Below are 19062 nucleotides of genomic sequence, written 5' to 3'. Positions count from 1 at the left end.
ATACTCGCAATCATTAATGAAATTATTTTGATATTGTTTTATTGTTAATCTTGTCCACCTATTTACTTCAATTCATCAACTATTTTCTTTGTCTTTGGATTCTTCATTCACTGAAAAAATATATGTGAGTTATACAAACAAACGTTCTCCTTGTATTCAAGCCATCACAGGGTGAGTAAATGAAAAAGTAATTTTGGGAGTGAACTACTCCTTTAACCATAATGGAAATGTATCACTTTGGAATGTAAGTCTTCATGTATATTATATTTTATCTGGACTACCTGAGCAAATTTTTAAATATTGATTCCTTACTCCCAGTGGAAGGAGCCAGAGTGAGTGTTAAGCCAAAGACAATTGTCTGGTCTGACATTTTAGTCTGTAGAACAAGACCTGTTTACACATTCTTGTTCCCCTGAGGAAAACTGAACTCTGGATGTTTTCTTTGCCTTAACATTATGAAAAGCACGTTTTTTGTGTTAAAAGGGGTTCTGATTTTAAGGTGGATAACATTTTTGCAAGGTTAACGAAAATATGATTCCAGCTCATATCTGTTCTTTGAATATTTCTCCTACAGATTCTGTAACCCCCCCCACTGAACACAGATGGGAACCATACACAGGGTGGCAGAACACATGCATGAACACACAGAGACACACAAATGCCCTTATGTGAGAGACATGGGCGCACACGCACACACACACACACACACACACACACACACACACACACACACACACACACACACACACACACACACACACACACACACACACACACACACACACACACACACACACACACACAGAATTACATCAACTATATACAGAACACCTACACATTACCTAAACACTTGGTCTATAATCCACTATATACACATACATATTACCTACACATCTCTCTCTCTCTCACACGCACACACACAAATACACATACTGTACACATTACCTACTGTACACATTAATTCACAACTACATCCACTATGCTGTATACACCTACACATTAATGTTGCACACGCTTGCACACATGCACGCACGCACATGCACGCACGCACACACACACACACGCACACACACCATCATGAACGTCTCCGTTCCTCTTCTCTTGCATGGCGATCTCAAAGCTGCTGTGCAGGATCTTGTTGAGGGTGCTGATCCAGTCCTCCATCTCTCCCTCACTGTCAGCAGCCAGCAGATAGCTGCTCTTGTCCTGCATCTTCAGCTCGAAAGCAAACCTCCGAACTTTGTTGTTCTGAAAAAAGAAAACAAAAGCACACACACAAGAGAAGAGAGAGGAGGAGAAAAAATATTATCAGTAAAACAATGGGACCTCGCTCTTAACCATATAAGCTCTAATTTATACTTCATCGTACTATAATGTTTCTCAGCTCAAACAGAGCTTGTAGATATGCTATTTTCTATATTTTGGAAAACTTCAGATTTTTTAAAGCTTTGCCTATAATGACGTGCCCACTATTGGGACACCAGGTTCAAAAAGTACAAAAGTATTAGTAAGTAGAGAGTTTGTTATTGAGTGTGCAATTGTAATTGATGTTCAATAACGACTACTTTTAGTTCTGAATATGGCAACACTAAAAGGAAAGTTCCATACCACAATAAAAGATGACATTCAAAAACTGTCACTGGAAGGCAGCAAATGCTCAGCTTTATAATGGTTTATCTTTATAGTGCGCTCTAATGACAACAAATCCTGTCCTCGTGCTCACTGAAAATGTAACGATTGTAATTGGTATGGTATGGAATTTTGCACCTTGTACTGTATACAAGTCTCAATATAATATTCACAATCTCTTATGGCTCCAATTTGTTTTAAGTAAAATCCCATTGAGATACAAGATCTCTTTTATGAGGGAGCCTTGTCCAGGGTATATGTACAGTATTTATCTTATCTTAAAAGACGTGAAAAAAGTGCGCCTTCATGTTAGAACGATGAGGCCAAACAAGACCCAGGTATAATTTGAATAAGGATATAGAATATTTAAGTAAGATACATTTTCCAGCTCTACCAAGTCTGCAGCAGAGACTTTCTGTAGATTAGGTGAGTTCATTCAACAGCACAAGGCTGCAGTCACAGAGATGAACTATGACCTCCAATCAGCCAGGAAGTGTGAGGTAACCGTCCCTTTTGGGCTTATCCTCGAGCGTCTGTTTCTACTACGGTCTACTACCCACTACTACTAAACACATGTGCACACGCATCCACGTACGTACATACGCACGCACACACGCAAAGCCTCTGCTGCTTGACGTTGATGATCATATCAGTATATATCAGTATGATTAACAAAAGAATAGCGCTGCTGGGCAGTCGCTGTATTATTATGGTCAGCGGTCAAAGGATTGTTAGGCCACAGTTGCCTTCATAATTTGGCTGAGCTGCTGAAACTGCAGTGTGAGTGGATGGGAGGGAGAGTCATTATCTGAAGGCGAGCTGAACAAACATGGATAAACTGGAGGAGTATTTGGGACAGAAATCAGAGTCGAGTAATCGTCAAGGGATTTTAAATGCATGACAGTATTAAAGACGGCATGAGATCCTGTTTTGTCCATACGTGCAGTTGAACTTGCTATCAGGACAGTCTACCATTTACTCCCACTCAAAATACAAGGACTCCAGCTGCGCAAACCAGTTAAATATAGCAGTGGTGTTTAGCACACATATTGTACCCAACCCTCAACACAGACACAGCGGTGCGAGAGGAACAGGGGCAGAAGTGAGATGTTTCCTCTGTTTCTGTAATCATGGAAAGTGTGATCACAGGAAGGGGAGTGAGCAGAGTTTAAAGGGAAAGGCTCAAGGAGAGGGGGGGGGGAGAAAACAAACGGCTGTCCTGGGACACAACAAGACACCGCATAGGATGTCTGAAGGAGATAAAAGTTGGCAGGTGGAATGCCTCAGTGCATGTACTTGACTGTGTGTTGGCTTTTCACAAGTACGTGAGATGTGCAAAAGCAGCTTGAAGCCGGGCATGGCGTCACACCACACGCCAATATAACTTTAATCGGCTGCAGATGCACAACCCGATAGCACTTACTGTGGCTGAGATGTTTAAGGCACAAATCTTTACCACTAAATGCATAATGTTGGCGAAACAAAACAAAAAACACAGTGGTAAACCACAGGACAGCACGATGTCGACTGATTGCAGGGGCCGATCGGCAACAGTCCTGTCAAATCATAGTGAAGACAAATAGAGTATAAGATCTGTGTTATAATTAAGGGATCACTCAGACAAAACCACCACAGACAGACAAAACCAACCATGTATTTCCTGCCAGAGAAGGGTGCCAGTAGGCAGTTAGAGCATCATCACCAGCCATAACATCTCCCTTCTTCATTACTATGCCCATGCAGGAATCCAGGAACATTCTCCTTTTGAGCTGTTTTGTTTCTGTACCATATTGCACTGTATTGGCTTTTTAAATTGTATTTGTGGACCCCAGGATGACAAGCAACACCTGAAGCTACCTGAAGATTCAGGCTTTTTATTTAAAGAAGTCTGAATAAAGACTTACTTAAATAAGAGGGAGAGAAAATAATCCAGCCTGTTTATCTGCCCGGACAAGAAGATCTAACAATTATCTCACCCACTCCTCCACTAAGAATGCACCAGGGGAGGCCTGTGGTTTGGGAATTTATCGGTGTGGGGGGTTTGACGAACTCAGGGAACGGCCAAGTCAACATAACATGCACGACTCAGATCTCCAAATCCTAAAACCATCCCAAGGACATACGTTAAAACCCTTCACCTCCTGAGATTCCAGGACCCTCCTTCCTCCCTGGGTTCGACAACACTTCCCTCCCACAGGGTGAGAGACACACAGGCAGACCTGGCGTACAATTCCAACCTCCATTCTCGTAATAGTTTCCATCATAAATATCGAGCTGGTATGCTTAGTCAGAGTAGAGCTCTCCCATTTCTTTTGGATGACAGACAGATAATGATGTTTGCGGTCTGTCTCAGGGCATACACATCTGCTAGCATGTGGTATCGATTGTGAAGCTGCAGTAGAGTGCGTGGCAATGTGACATCAGCATTCACATCATTTCAGCGGCTGAGAGTCAGCATTTATGGATGACCTTGGCGGGGGAGGGAAAGAGCAGATGGATGGGCTCCGGTTTCAGCCCCATGGGTGGGAGAGGGTGTCAGAAATAAAAAAGGCAGAAGCATCGCACCGGCATTGTCCCCCGGTGCCAGTGTAACTTGTGTTGACATTTTTTTGTTATCATCACATAACATTTTACGCGGCACGGACGGGAAAAAATTGAATACACTAAGAAAGAGCTTCGAAGAGGAAATCGCTACATCCGCAGACTCAGCCTATTCCTGGCTAATGTTAACAATCATTGACGTTTTGGCAGAGGCCACTGTGGTGTTTCGGAGCGTGTTGTTACCTGAACTACGCCCATGCAGGAATCCAGGAAGATTGTTCCTTTGGGTTCTTTGGAAATCTTCTCGTCCTTGTAGAAATTGAGATTGTAAGAGCCATCTCCCAGCTGGGTTAGGTGGAAATACCTCCGCTTAAAAGACTGAGATGAAAAAAAGAAAACAAAAAAACACAATTGAAAAACAGGAAACCAAAAAGGAACAAACCAAGTAGTCTAGGTCCTAATATTATGTCATAAAAAAATAAAGTCAGTTCCAAAGCAGCACATATATACTGTAGTTACACAGTAAAATATGTTAAATTAACTAATTTACTTAATAAAAGTTAAGTTGTCATTAGAACCTCTCACCCTCATGGTGACACTGATGGCACTGTTCATGTTGCCCTTGTACAGCCAGCCATGTTTGTTGATTCCTCCTTTCTGGGAACCTAAGGAGGCTGTGTCCTGAGAGATTCAGACACATAAAGATCAGACGCGTACAGTTCAGCACCACATCAAAACACTTTTATACAAACACATCCTACCAAGACGTCTGCCAGAATGTCACCCAATGGTGCACATCACGACTGCCTTCATCCTGTGGCCGAGATCTCTTAAAGGTCCGTCCAACTCCAAACAAGCAACCAAGAGAACGTTTACACAGTGGATCAGAGACGTCTTATATTTTATGAGGCTGGTGAGGATTAAGTACACCCTGCGGGATTCGGTTGATAAATTCTATTGATACTTGAGGACACCTTGTCGATTACACTTCTGTGATTTTTTTCTCTATTTATTAATTTAATTTCTGCTTTCTTTTTCCAATTATTATTTTCTTGTTTTGACTTCCACTTGATTTGCCCTCTTGTTTATTGATCTGGTTTATACTTGTTTTTGTCCTGGTCTGTCCAGGGGGGGTTGGGGCGAACATTAAACAAACTACAAGAGAACTGTAAACAAACTACAGTATGACAAGACTCTTGGTCAAATAAATTACTCCATCTTCCCCACTGATCCACAACCAGATGGACCCTGTGGTCTGTCAGTTGTCAGGATGGATGGCATACGGTGAGACCACCACATTCACGTGGCTGATGTGACATTATGCCCTGAACGCAACCACCCATAACTAAGCTATTATGATCGGTGTAAATATAAAAACAATTAGGAGAGGAAAAAGATGATGGGGCATCAGCTGCCCTGCTTTAGATCAGCTCTACCGTAAAGAGAACACATGTCATCATGAGCAGTTACGCTGCCAGCTGCTGACAGACTACAGCGAAGAACTGTGTCCCAGACACTTTTACGATCTACCGGTAATGAATGGGTTTTTAAGATGCCCATTGTCCAGCATAATTTCTTTTCCCTCGGTTATAGTGAGTGAAAAGATTTTCAGAAAGTGTTGGCAGGATTCAGGAATATTTTCGGCATGTCTTGGGAGTGATCCGCGGAGCGTCTGGAAAGGTTCAGGGTCTGCTTCCACTCATCATTGTGTCTAGACGGCACAGACCGCTCCCCCATAGGGTCAGACAAAACCATGGGGTTCACGCTCTCCGAAATCCCTCTTGCACCACAATGTTTTAATAGGCAATTTATACTTTGTTGTACAGAATGATGCTGCTCCAACAAAAAATCAAGACATATTTTGTTGTAAAATGTGTTTATTTTCTGTATAAATGTCTGTATAAAGTATTCTTTACTGCATAACACAATGCAAAGCTAATATGTAAAATGGTTATCAATTATTCTGGAGATTTTAGGGGCAATACTTTGCAGTGCAAGGTCATGGCAAGCTTCCCATTTAAAAGAATAATCTATGAGAATGATAGAGGTGAGGGGGAGAGGTGAGGGCGGATTTGGGCAGGTTCATTGGCTCTGATAAAGTGTCCCTCCCCTGTCATATGGGAGGTTGACAGTGAAGCTGAGCAGGACAGACCATGACCCTCATCGACTCCAAGGAGAGCATTTATTATTCAACACACAATTATATAGGAAACAGAACAATATTCTTGCACAAATGCAAATGTCTCAAGCCTATGCACAGTTAACTCGTCAGTGTAAATGTAACTATTTGTAACTGTGAGAGTGTACAAATGTAACCAAATGGACCCATAATGGTTAATTTAATAATTTGGTTACATTTGTACATTCTTGAAGTTAAGCATTGATAAATTAACACTGAGGATTTAACTGTGTATACATTACAGCAGGGGTCTTCAACAGGAGGTCCGCCAAATCTCTGTGCGATATGATTTTTTTTTTTACATTAATCACTTAACCCTAGCATGCCTTTTCTGAGGAGAACTTTAGCCAAAAATAGCAGATCTACAAGCTCACAACGCCTCGCGCTGCGAGGCGTTGTGAGCTTGTAGATCGGCTATTTTTGGCAAAGAGTTATAGGTGTGTAGAGGGAAAAAAGAGCAGCGAAAGTTTATCTGAATTGTATACAATATAGAGGGGGTCCCTGCTTCATCTCTCTCTCAGCTAGGGGGTCCTTGGCCTGAAAACGTTGAAGACCCCTGCATTACAAGCATGCCTGTATGTACAATATATCTTCCTGCAAATCATTAAGTGTTTCATCACCTACAGGGGGCATAGTTTGACACAGCATGAGAACAAGGTCTGCCCAGTTGACTGTCATCATTATATGTCTTGTTAGACGGTATGCCCCTGATGGCCTGCTAGATAACATCATAATCATCAAAAGCCTCAGACTATCATTGCTGCTTTGAAGACTTTCAGACATCCGTTGGCCTGTCAGCCCTTCAAAGTTAAGTTTCTATGAGTGGTGACCTCCTGAGCTCTCAGGGGTGTGCTCCCATCAGCCAATCCAAGACCAACAAAGGATAATTTACACTGTTCTCACACACACACGCCAACAGAATTACATAGATTAGGTGAAGATTAATGGAGCAAAATGTTTCACTAGGGCCCTGAAGACTTCAGCCTGAGAAAAAAGGAGAGGAATCCAAAACCGTTGAAACGATGAGCCAGCAAAGTCGTTTAATCGTCGTAATTGCACATAATCCTTTACATTAAAATGAGCTATTAAGTCATCGCAAGGCTTTCATCATTATAACAACTGTGATGGAAACAGGAAAGGCAAGTTAGTTCCCTTGGCCAGAAATAAATAATGACCACAATAAGACATATTAAGGGGCATACAGTATAACCATTAATAGAGTTTGTTTCTTTTGGAAAGATATGATTCCAAGAAGTTAAAAAGTAATTTAAAGAAAAGTATAACTCAGTAGCTTGCAGAGCACTGAATCTCTTTCTATATTCTGTTCATATAATAGGACTCATTGATGTGGGTTGGCTAGAACTCTAACACACTGCATGCATGATATGAACTCACCTCGTCTTTATCAACATCCTCATCCACCTCAAACACATGGATGGCCAACTTGTCCGGTCTGGACACTTTGCTGTAAAAGAAATTCAATTACTAGTCAATTAAACAGACTAATATAACTTGCAGATAATAGTTAGATAAGTGTTGGGGATGTACTTTCTGTAAAATGATGACAGCTACAGTATGACAACTGAATTACCGTCAGGATTCAATAAAGGTCAAACAGTCAGTCATTCTGTCTGTCTATCTATGCATGAATAAAAGTATTGCTTTCTCAATAACCGTCTGATTCCAATCAAAAATACAAACAGGAACAACTAATGGCAGCGCTTGGGGGGAAAAAAAGGAAAGGAAGGAAAATCTACCAAAGATTAATACACATTAGGGAAACTATTGTGAAATTTTAACGGGGAAGCGACGTCATGTAGTATTGTTTAAACTTCCCTGGCATCAAGGCAAGGACAGAAGAAATGGCAACAGTAATAGTGCCAAGGTCTTTCTGTCATTTAAACACAATAAAAACTATTCTTCAGGAAAGACAGCAGAGCTCATAACACAATCTTCGAACTCTTTAGGTGGTTTCCACACAGGATAAAGCAAAGGAATAATTGATGTTACACAAAAGGAGAAAACAATATTGTTGGAGTGAATTAAGAATGATCACCCGTGTTTCCTTTTCAACATATCTTCAACAGTGAGCCAGGAATAAAGTGACTAAAGCTTGCTGACAAGCGGACAAAAACACTGGTGAAAATGTGCATGCATAAATACTATGTGTGTGCAGGTGCGTGCGCATGAGTGTGTTTCAGTTTGTATCTCTGGCATCCATGCATTAAGCATGGTAGCTGTTCCCACTTGCCCAGCTGAAGCATGTCATGATGCAATACCCACACATCACTTACGTGAAGATGGGTTGTCATTGTACACAAGAGACTTACTTTGGAAGTTGCCGAAAGTCCCCAGAATAGTCCTCATACTTGTAGTTAACGACATGCCAGTCAGAGTTGTAGGTCTTGATGCACTGAGAAAACACACGGCAATCAGTGAATAACAAACCCCACGGTAAGGTTCTCCTGCAAAAGGCAGTTGTCCCTATACAGCATCTCAGGGCTGCATCAATACAAGGGTTCCTAATCTAACACAGCCTTGCTGTCTGCTAATGCTTTTTTCCTCGTCCAATCAGATTAGAATTTCTGCAGGAAGAGGAAGAGAAATCAAAGAGAGCGCTCATCTTTGAGCAGACCGTTGGCAGAATTTAAAGCCTTCCATGGGATTTAGTATTTTTGTGAGAAAACAATATTCTATCATTCATGCAGGTGCTTCCTCTGTGCATGTTCTGTGCACCAGCTGGATGACTGCAGAATTCATCTGTAACCGAAAGACATTTGATATTAATATGATAAAACGCTGCCTTGAGGTTATTGTGTTTCATTTTGTACAGCAGCTGTGGCAGTCTATTGATTAAGTGGACACTGGACAGTGATTTTAAAGTAAAACATGAGTCAGTGGATCAGTGAAGCCAAAATTCAAAACAAAATGAGCACTATATTATAGAACACTCTGAACTCTATGCACACTGAAGCCAAGATAAAGAATTGTCTTCTTTTTTTTTGTCAGTAAAGTGGAAGTCAGTTTAAGGCCTACAGTATGTGCACCCTTCACCTCATTCTAACCACGTTATTATGACCACCACGAACTGGGAGGGAGTACAGCTCTATCTCTCTGGCTTAGAATGAAGACATCTGTTCATTGTTAAAGTCAGCGGGTCTATGGACAACACAGTGGTATCTGCTATAGAGAAACGTGTGCCGTTTACCAGAACTGCTCTGATGGGGGTGGCCAAGTGCAATTTGATCAGTGGGACAACGGAAAACAGAGGGGCTCTTGCTGGGCTGAATTCAGCAGCTGTCCTGGTGATGTCACACTTTATGTGAGCAAGAGGAATTATATATTTATGATTTAAGACAGGATTCCTTAAACACTGACCTTTGAACTGAAAGGTAAACTGACAACGGCCAGTTGGCCACCGGCTTATGAGGACAGAGAGGACAGTATTGGGCAGGACATAAATAAACCATTGTGCACTGGACAGGAAACACTGTACTGTATGTTTGTGACACGGAGCAATAATCAGTCATTTTAGCTACACAAACTGGGAGTAATTAAATGTCTGGATGTTTCATGGCAGTATTTTAACTTGACTACTGATAACTGTGAAAACCACATTTGGAAGATGTGAAAATCACAAACAAATGCTACAGCAGACATTTTCAAGACTCACACAGGGAGGCACCACTATAAACAATCAACTACAGTAAAATACCAAAAGTCTGATAGGCTTGACTGGACAGTAAAGGTTAATTACACTTTATCAGTAACAGAAACAGTAAGAAATAGCCCAGTCAACTGGACAGACTCCAGTTGGGCCTTATATGGGCCTTATATGCACCCCAAACAATTAAATAACTTTGTGTCACAAAGAATGTGCTACGCAAAATGGAAGTTCTATGTGGTGCACGTTAAATAAACAATTAGGAAATTCTGTGGGAGCTCAAGTGTGTACAGTCTAACGGGTGGTCATATCTTCTGGTCTATGGTATTCTGCCATGTAGTGCTAGGGAAAATTCGGAAAGATTATTTGTATTTGTCTCCATAAGGTGGCATGGTATGTCTTCATGGAACAATAGCTCATCAAATCAACTCTCACTGAGAGCGCCATGCTGTCTATAAAACCCACTGCATGCTCAGGACAGCTTCACAGTTTTGTGGGATTATTACTATAAAACAGGAGTTTACCTCTTGGACAAATAGACTTTGGGCCTCTTTCTCTGCATTGTCAGGCACTGTAGGGTAGAGGGTTCTTCCTTGGCGTCTTAATGTTGAAATCTATAGATGGGGGAAAAAAGAAGGATTCATACCATGACTCAACACCACATTATCACAAAGATTGATAGGCTAACGTGGACAATTACAATGAACCATACAAAGCTAAATCAGGTAATACATATTTCCAACCTGACACCTTTTCCCAAGTAAGATTGCAGTGTGTGGGCTCAGCTGGACATGATTGTGCTGACTGCTCCCCTTAATATTCTTCTAGAAAGAAAAGCTAATGTCTTTGTTGCGGTTCAAAGGGGAAGAATGTGAGAGAAGCAGGATGCTCCTCCATATTGTTCCAAGTCCTGGACCCACAGACACACCCAGGGTCTGGCTCTCAGCCACTGGTGTACAGGGGCTCTCGGAGTAGCTGGAGTCAGTATCTCAACACGTCTAATGCTTTCCTTTAAGCTTCAGTCTAATGACCACTCTACTCTCTAGGCTGACTCACTACACTGATTTACAGCTCACTTACTATGCTATTGCCTCCAATGCATAGTGAATTAGGTGAGCAAGTACCATATTTAAAGGCTCGCAAATGTATAATGCTAGAGCTCTAATAAGTATTGCGCAATAATGTAGTTATATAGGGCTATTATTGCGCAATAATGTACGGTAAATATGAAAGTCGAAGTATATTTCTTATTTTTTATTAATTGATTCATGATTAATGATTAATTTTTTCAATTAATTGCTCTAATGTTTTCACAATTAATTTATAGGACCTTGTAACTCTTGTTTCAGAGAAGTACTGTAACTCAGCACTGAAACCAGCACTGCATGCACAAAAAAATCTGTTAAAATCTGTTAAAAACAACAAAAATGTTAAAAATGTTAAAAACAACATCCACTCCAAGTTATTTTATGAATGAGAAATACTATTTTCTTGAGCAGTAGGAGGATTTATGAAATGCTAAATGTGCTTAAATGCCCATCCCTGACATTCATTCCTATTATGACAAGTTCATTGTTTTTAGGGCGTTTAGGAGCCTAGTTTCCAGCTCCACTGAGTCATGTTTGACATCCAGGATCTCACTATAAGATCCCTCCAGATAATAACTTGTCCAAGCCCAGGGAGTGTTTTGGAACTCGCTCTCTTTCCCATGGGAGTTTCTTTGGAGGACATCCTATATTCAAATTGGCTTAAGGGAGGGCCGGCCCGCCGGACGGCCGGCGGGTGGACAGACTCCGACATCACACTCATGTCACGGGCGAACCTCTGACGTCACGCTCAAGAATTTCCCAATGCAGCTACGCCCAAACATGGAGTGTATCGTCTAACCTCAATGTGTTGAGATGGCATCTAGCAAACAAATCAGTCAGCTCCATATATGGGCACAAAAGGGGACATGCCCATATATGGGCATATACTGATGACATCAGGGATCTCCATATATGGGCATAAAACTGACAAGGACTGACAAATACAGAGATCTCCATATATGGGCATAAAAGGGACAAGGACTGACAGATACAGAGATCTCCATATATGGGCATATCAGTCAGATTGACAGTGCGACGTAGGTGTGAGGGCTGCGTAGCGGCCCAAACTCTAGACGTGAGGGAAAAGTGCTGGAATTAGAACAGCATGTGTGAGGCCACTGCAGAGCATACCTGCCTCAAATGAATGACAGAGAAACAAATTGTAGCAGAAATCTGACCAAATGATAACAAACCTCAAGACCGTCCAGTGACTCACATTTGTTTGAATACTTCTGAAGGACTGGGTCCAATGGAAAATCATAAGGGAGAAATGCCGTGGCACCTGGCTTCCAGTAAAGCATATAAGATCCAATGCAATGGTACAAAAATGAAGTAAGCAATTCAAGACAGCAATAAATCTCTCATGCTCTTTCCTGGGCAGCACAACCAGAGTGTCTGCTTTAGTCATTATCTTTACATATAGTTTTTTTCCCCCCATCATGGTGCTGGAAGCAGCAGGTCCAATTAAAAAGAGTCTCAGACTGTGAAATGAGACACAAAACTCACCAACAGCCTTTCGGAGGATTATCTCAAAACAAAGCGTGCAGCAGAGGAATAATATTATTTATTTTTCACAGGCTGAATTTAATCTCTGCTGCAATAATGGAAAATGTATTCTATGAGGGAGATGCAGTTAATGGAATTCAGTTGGTCTAAATCAGAAGTTTTGTTTTCAGCAAGACATTACACCAGGCAATCAATACAGTGGTAAATACGACCCTGAACCTTCATTGTGACTCCCTGTCCCTCTCTATGACCTTGAATTTGGTGTTAAGACTGCAGGCCAGGCCGTGTCAACCATAACACCTTAACTATAACATAAACCTCATTTGTGAACTTGAGGTCTCCCCTTCCTCTCCTCGGCCCAGGTTTCCTGCAGGGAGATGGTAATCTCCATAATCTTAAGCAGCAGAAACAAACAGGCATGGAGGCAAGAGGGAGCCAGGAAGTGGGCAACAGGAAGCATTTAATTGGGATATGAGTCGCTGGGGAGGACCATGGAGTGACCTCTCTGGTGAACTAGGGACACAGCTGCACACGGCAGGGCACTGCCGAAGTTATGCTATTTTTATTGGTTATACCATCTCAAGCCTGAGCCCGGCCATCAGGAATTCTCCATGTGTGCTTCTGGATATTACCGCCTCATATTTCTGGGTGTCAATTCTTAACCCATTAAAACTGTGTCATTTTAGATTTGAGCTAAAAAGCATGATTTTATACTTTGGCTAGTCAAAAATAGCAGATCTACAAGCTCATAGTGCTATCATCTGCTATTTTTGAAAAATCGTGAAAATGTTTGCACATTTTTGAATATACATATTTTTTAACTCAAATCTTTGCTTCTGGAGGTCCCTGGAACAAAATATTTTGAGATGGGGGTCCGCGGCCAAATACATATAACTTTGGGGGTCCTTGACATGAAAAAGTTTGCGCACCACTGATATACTGTAGCAACATTTGTTTTTCAGTAAACTGTTTGTAGAATCGGACTCAGGTCTTAATGGGTTAATATGAAAGACACAGCATTGTGGTGTTATCAAAACCAACACTGCGAGCCAGCAACTGTGAAGCAGGTCTAATACAGGAAAAGGAATAGTGTCTGAATATTCCTGAGGGCAAATTCTGTGACAGGTCTTCCTGATCACAGCTCAAGTTGGAGTTGAAGGGAAGGGAGGTCCGCACTTGGTAATCCCAGACAAATTTCCCAAGAAAGCACGTAGGGAGAACACACACAGCAAAATCCTCAGTGTTATTTTGTACACAGAGATTGTAAAAATGTACCCAATGGGTCCATCTGGGTATATTTTCAGAGTCTCATATAGTTAAATTATCACCGAACACTTAACTGTGCAGAGAGAGACCCATGCACAACTCCCCTGTACCAAGAGCTCCCTGATCAAGACCAGATGGAGATACTATAAACACAGTCTCATAGGTTTTCCCCTAAACAGTCATGTCCCTCTTCTCTGAGATACAATTTGATAAAATACCTCAAATTAAAGATTTCGTTGGACTGAGCACTGGGGCAGAGCACAAGGTAAGAGTGCTGATAGCAGTTCCTCCAGTTTGCTCCCAGCCAAAAAGAGGATTTATACGCAGGCTGAGAACAACCCACAGCCTGGGACTGTGGTCAGAGGAGCCCTCTCCGCCTGCTCCAACTCGGATTTATGGCCAACCATCGCCGTACGCTTAGCAATGTCTCAGTGTGTGAAAGAACGCCAAGCAGCACCTCCCTTCACCAACAAAGCACACACCATCGAAAGGTCTTGACATACGAGCAGATTAAAGGCTCGCTCGAAGCCTGGAGCGGCCTACACAGATGTTGGGTTCAGTCAGCGTGCCTTAAGTGGTTTTTCTTTTTCTTTTTTTCTCCGACAGCGAGGATCACCTGTCGCTCCGCTGACAACAGAGTGTTTGTATGTAAGCCCGGCGTGTCATGGGGAGAGTGGCGCGCTGAAGCAGAATGATATCAGAGAAGACATGGTCAAGGCTGCTAGGCTGTCACTGAAACCCCGACCCCCTCCCCAGCTGCCCGGCCTTCATGAAAACAGAAAGGTCGCAACTATCTGAAGCACAGCCTCAACACAGCAGCCGGGACAAACCAAGCAACACTTCCATCTCTTTTCCTAAAATCTCATTACAAACGTTTTCACGCGTACAGAGAGATTTATGATTGGGAATTAATTACAGACTTTGTTTTGTCTGACTACAGCAAGACACTGTATTTAGGAAGCTTTTATGGTATTTGAAATTTCATGGCAGCTTTATAAAAGTCTATACAAACAACAGATTCACTGTAAATGTACACTATTCCGTAAATGCCTTTCATAGGGAGAACAGCTGTGTGTGCAGCTGATGTGCAGAATAATTCATCTAACTATCACTTTCATTTACAGTGCCTTAGTCTCCAATATAGGAATTCTGAAAGAAAGATGTTAAAGTCATCAGAGTTGTTAAAACAAAGAAGGCTCTCTGTGGAGGGAGAGCAATGACAATAAAAGCCCTGTCTAAAAAAAAAACCTGCTCTGGAAAGTGAGACAGTGAGGCGGACAGTCAGATGTGAGGATATATAGTACGTCTCACTCCTGCTGATGTTAAGGACATCTTCCTAAGTGGTCTCACATCCTGAAGCTCCAGTGCCAGGCCAGATTTCCATTTCAAGTGTTTCCATCCGCAGCATCTGACACGCTGGAAAGTTCTGAGAGCACGCGTCCTGCAGAATGGCACTAGAGATAACCCCTTTACTCTGTCACAACATGTGAGGCCAAATGAGCCAATAAAACAGATGACCCATGACCCCTTACAACGGGGGACGTAAACACAAGGGAAGCCTCTGTGGACGACCCCGCCCAGCACTCACTACATGGACCGTTGCCTGAGCCGAGGGCAAAAAGTGCAAAAACCTAAACAAACACAACAAAGAAAACACGTAAATGGAAGGGGGAACTAATGGTTCTGAACAGATAACACTGAAATGGAGTGGCCATGTATGGAGCACATTCTCATGAAACAGTCTTCATGACAGTCCAGTGTAAAGGGCACCAAACACCATAACTATTACTATAACGATAATAATGTGAGCTTCCACACTGATGAACAATAACGTCAGTAAACAGTGGCAACAAACAAATGCACTGCGTAGTCCAGTTGTGTCAGGGACAACACGGAGGGGGAAAGAGAGAGAGAGAGAGAGATCTTCATGATGCGAAAATAGTTTATATTATGGATAATCTGACTCTGGCTATTAATTATAAGGAGGCAAAATGGTTCTAGCCTCCCTGAGGTAATAATGCCAGCTACCCTACCAATTAGTGTTAACTATTCATAATTGTCTACTCATCTCCGTAATAACACAACTTTCCGAAGGTGAGTGAGACCGATTGCATCCCAGATGTCCATCTGATAGATTTTGATTGGCTGTCACTGTTTCTATCATTCATAAAATCACTCTGAAAGTGACGTATATCGTTGTTGTATTGTCCAATTCAGTTGGAATGATTTTTAAAACTACGTATTTTATATCGTTGTAGTTATTGTGCTTGATGTGAACAACGCTTTAGGCTGCAACTATTGATTATCTTCTAAGTGATTATTCTATCGATTCATTTTTTTATCATTAAAGTATATATCAACAAATCGCCACCATTTTTTATAATCGACTAAATTGTTTTAGTCTGAATAGCCACCTTAGCTCTACGGGTATTTTATACACAAATAGGGAAAATAGCCAATCTACAGGCTCAAGCTTGTTAATTGACTATTTCCGCTATTTTAGGAAATCTATTATTTTAATCAAATAAACTCTATTTTTTTTATAATCAATTAAATCAATTAGTTTGATTAACTATTACACCCCTAGTCCTGTGAGCTACAGTATGACAGGCACAGCCTTAGTTACAGTCAATTAATTTGAACAACGCTCCAAACGACCCACTGTAGACTGTTCTCCCTCCTGGCTCCCAAGCTGTGGAATGAGTTGCTGGTATTTAAATAGATGTTAGGTTTGATGTTTACCTGCTATCCTAGTAACTTTATAACACTCTTGGTTTCTTGGAACTATATTTACTTAAACCCTTATCCTGTTGCTTACTCCAATCTTGAACTTTGTTTTGCTTACTCCAATCTTGAGCTGGGCGATATGGACATTATAAAATCAAATATAACAATATTTTTGACCAAATGTCTCGATATCACGATGATAATATCGTATTGTGACAATATCAAATTTCTTTTTCAAGATTAAAAAAAAAATAGCTAAAAGAGTACATCTACAAGTTCACAACATGCATTGTGAGCTTGCACACAGCTTTTTTTGTTGCTAATTTTGAAAATCTTCGAACATTTTTCAATCGATATGATACTGATATATTGCCCAGCCCTACCATGGCCTTTAATCCTCATCATGCCTGAGTGTTGGTGTAATAACTCACTTGGAAGTCCTCCAGGGGGAACTGCAGCATGTCTCTGAGAACATCACTGAGAATCTGGGTCTTCCTCTGCACCAGCACATTCTCATAGTCCAACGGCTCGATCACTTTGGGCTTCACCTACGGAACACAGACAAGACTTGTTTAATATTGTATTCATCATAATATAATATATATAACACAAACAGTGCTTTCTTCCATATTCCACCTTAGATTATATATATAAAAGCTATTAGCCCTGCTAGCAACAGGACTCTTAAAGGAGTAGTTCACCCCAAAAAATATTTTTTTTTCACCCCATGGAGACTTGAATTCATGGATAGTTTTAATTTTTGTCGCATTCCTAAGCCAATAATTTGATGACCAGCGGACCAGGAGGCAGCGGTTCCTGTAGGAGACACAAGGGAGACTCTTTTTGGACAAAAACAAAAAAAATATCCACAAATTCAAGTCTCCATGGGGTGAATAATCGATAGAAAAAAAGTCATTTTGGGGGTGGACTATCCCTTTAACGGTGCGGCAATGTCAATCAGTTTGTCAGTCAGTCCAACCCTTTGGTCCCAAACAAGATGTCTTGAAAACTACTGGTTGGATTGCCATAGAATTAGCTATGCACCTGCATGCTCCTTGGAGGATGAACCACATTTGGTCAGTCGGGTCAGTAGTTATCTCCAAATCTAATGGGTGGATTGCCGTGGACTTTGCTGAGTGCATTTTATGGTCTCTGGAAAAGTAACCAGATTGTAGGCTAAAATGTCTCAAAATCTAATTGGAACTAAGCCAAAATGTCCACTTGCACACATATCTCAAAATCGAATGGGAAGATTGCCATGAAACGTGTCTGTATTGTGAAATATTACCTGGGGTGTTAGGAGCCTGGGGCTACTTGCGGGACTCTAGACACTCTTTACACAAACTGAAAACTACTTTTCAGTTTCCACTTTCTACTGTTCCACTTTGCAAATTCATCTAATCGAAAGTGAACAGGATCCAAACACAAGGGTCAGTGGTGAAGATAGATCACCTCAACACAGATCTCCTCACACCCCAGCAGTAGAGATGGAAACCATTCTGTATGTGGAAAGTGAAGGCCACACTGAATAACAGTTACAAAATGTAAAAGTAGGCCAAAAAAAAAAGTGATACCGAAGCAATGCTCTCGTGGGTCAAGCAACATAAGTTGACAGAGCACAGCATCTAAATGCACCACAGATGTAATAATAACACAAGACAACCATCCCAGGGCAGGATTCCATCAATCCACAAGCTCAATTATGGCTAGATGGTTTGATAGTCTGAAAATTTGTCCTGTGAACGATCACAATCAGAACACCTCCTGTGCTATTCCCAGGCCAAACATTACGAGTTGGAAAACCACACGCAGTACTAGGCAGTGGTTAACAACATGTGTGCTATACAGTAAAATACATTGTTAATGTATCCATGTGTAACTACTAACTCCAAAAGTGTACAAAGCTACATTTGTACTGTTTTTGAAAACTTTATACTTATTAATTTTCAAAAACATGAGTCACAGCAATATGTAGTCATACACAACAACAAAGCAAAATAACAAAATACAAAAGACAATAAATAGGTAAAACAAATAGAATCAAATAAAAACTTTTCTCATATCACACAGTCCACATCACAATGCAGGTTAGTCCTCCATCCATACATACATAAGTACACTCAAGAATCAAGAGGGGTTATTTGTCACTCACTCACTCACTCACTCACTCACAGGTACAAGAGCAGTCACCCAGTGTACTTTCCAAATCAGTGCTTGGTGGACACCTTGTATGATTTTCTTTACAACTGTGTTCCCATGGGTCCAATGTAGTTATTATTTAGCTGTTGTTAATATTTTTCATTGGTTAAACATTTCAACCCAAAGACAGACTAAACCAAAAAATGAAAATAGTTAAAATAGCTAATCATTGTGTAACAAATGTATTTCTTAAATTTGTTTTATGTGCACTTTCTGTAAACAGCATCAGTGAGCTTGTAGATTGACAATTTTCTACTTTGGGT

The 19062-nt window shown here is 41.1% G+C and overlaps 1 protein-coding gene across 3 annotated transcripts in view; it reads right to left on the bottom strand.

The window, feature by feature from the left end:
- LOC311064976 (dedicator of cytokinesis protein 9) overlaps positions 1-19062 on the bottom strand; it is a 96048-nt gene that overhangs the window by 35065 nt on the left and 41921 nt on the right. For all 3 annotated transcript variants that reach the window (XM_084085073.1, XM_084085075.1, XM_084085074.1), the window contains exons 2-8: positions 17032-17148; positions 10538-10627; positions 8680-8762; positions 7745-7814; positions 4756-4851; positions 4414-4548; positions 1074-1248 (exon numbers count right to left, since the gene is read on the bottom strand). In XM_084085073.1, the coding sequence (XP_083941199.1) occupies positions 1074-1248; positions 4414-4548; positions 4756-4851; positions 7745-7814; positions 8680-8762; positions 10538-10627; positions 17032-17148 (766 nt within the window). The remainder of the gene's footprint in view (positions 1-1073; positions 1249-4413; positions 4549-4755; positions 4852-7744; positions 7815-8679; positions 8763-10537; positions 10628-17031; positions 17149-19062) is intronic.

Source organism: Gymnoscopelus microlampas, assembly GCF_963454915.1.
Source record: "Gymnoscopelus microlampas genome assembly, chromosome: 17".
Taxonomy (NCBI): Eukaryota; Metazoa; Chordata; class Actinopteri; order Myctophiformes; family Myctophidae; genus Gymnoscopelus; species Gymnoscopelus microlampas.
Note: the sequence above shows the minus strand (reverse complement) of the source record. Positions and strands in the feature narration are given on the sequence as shown.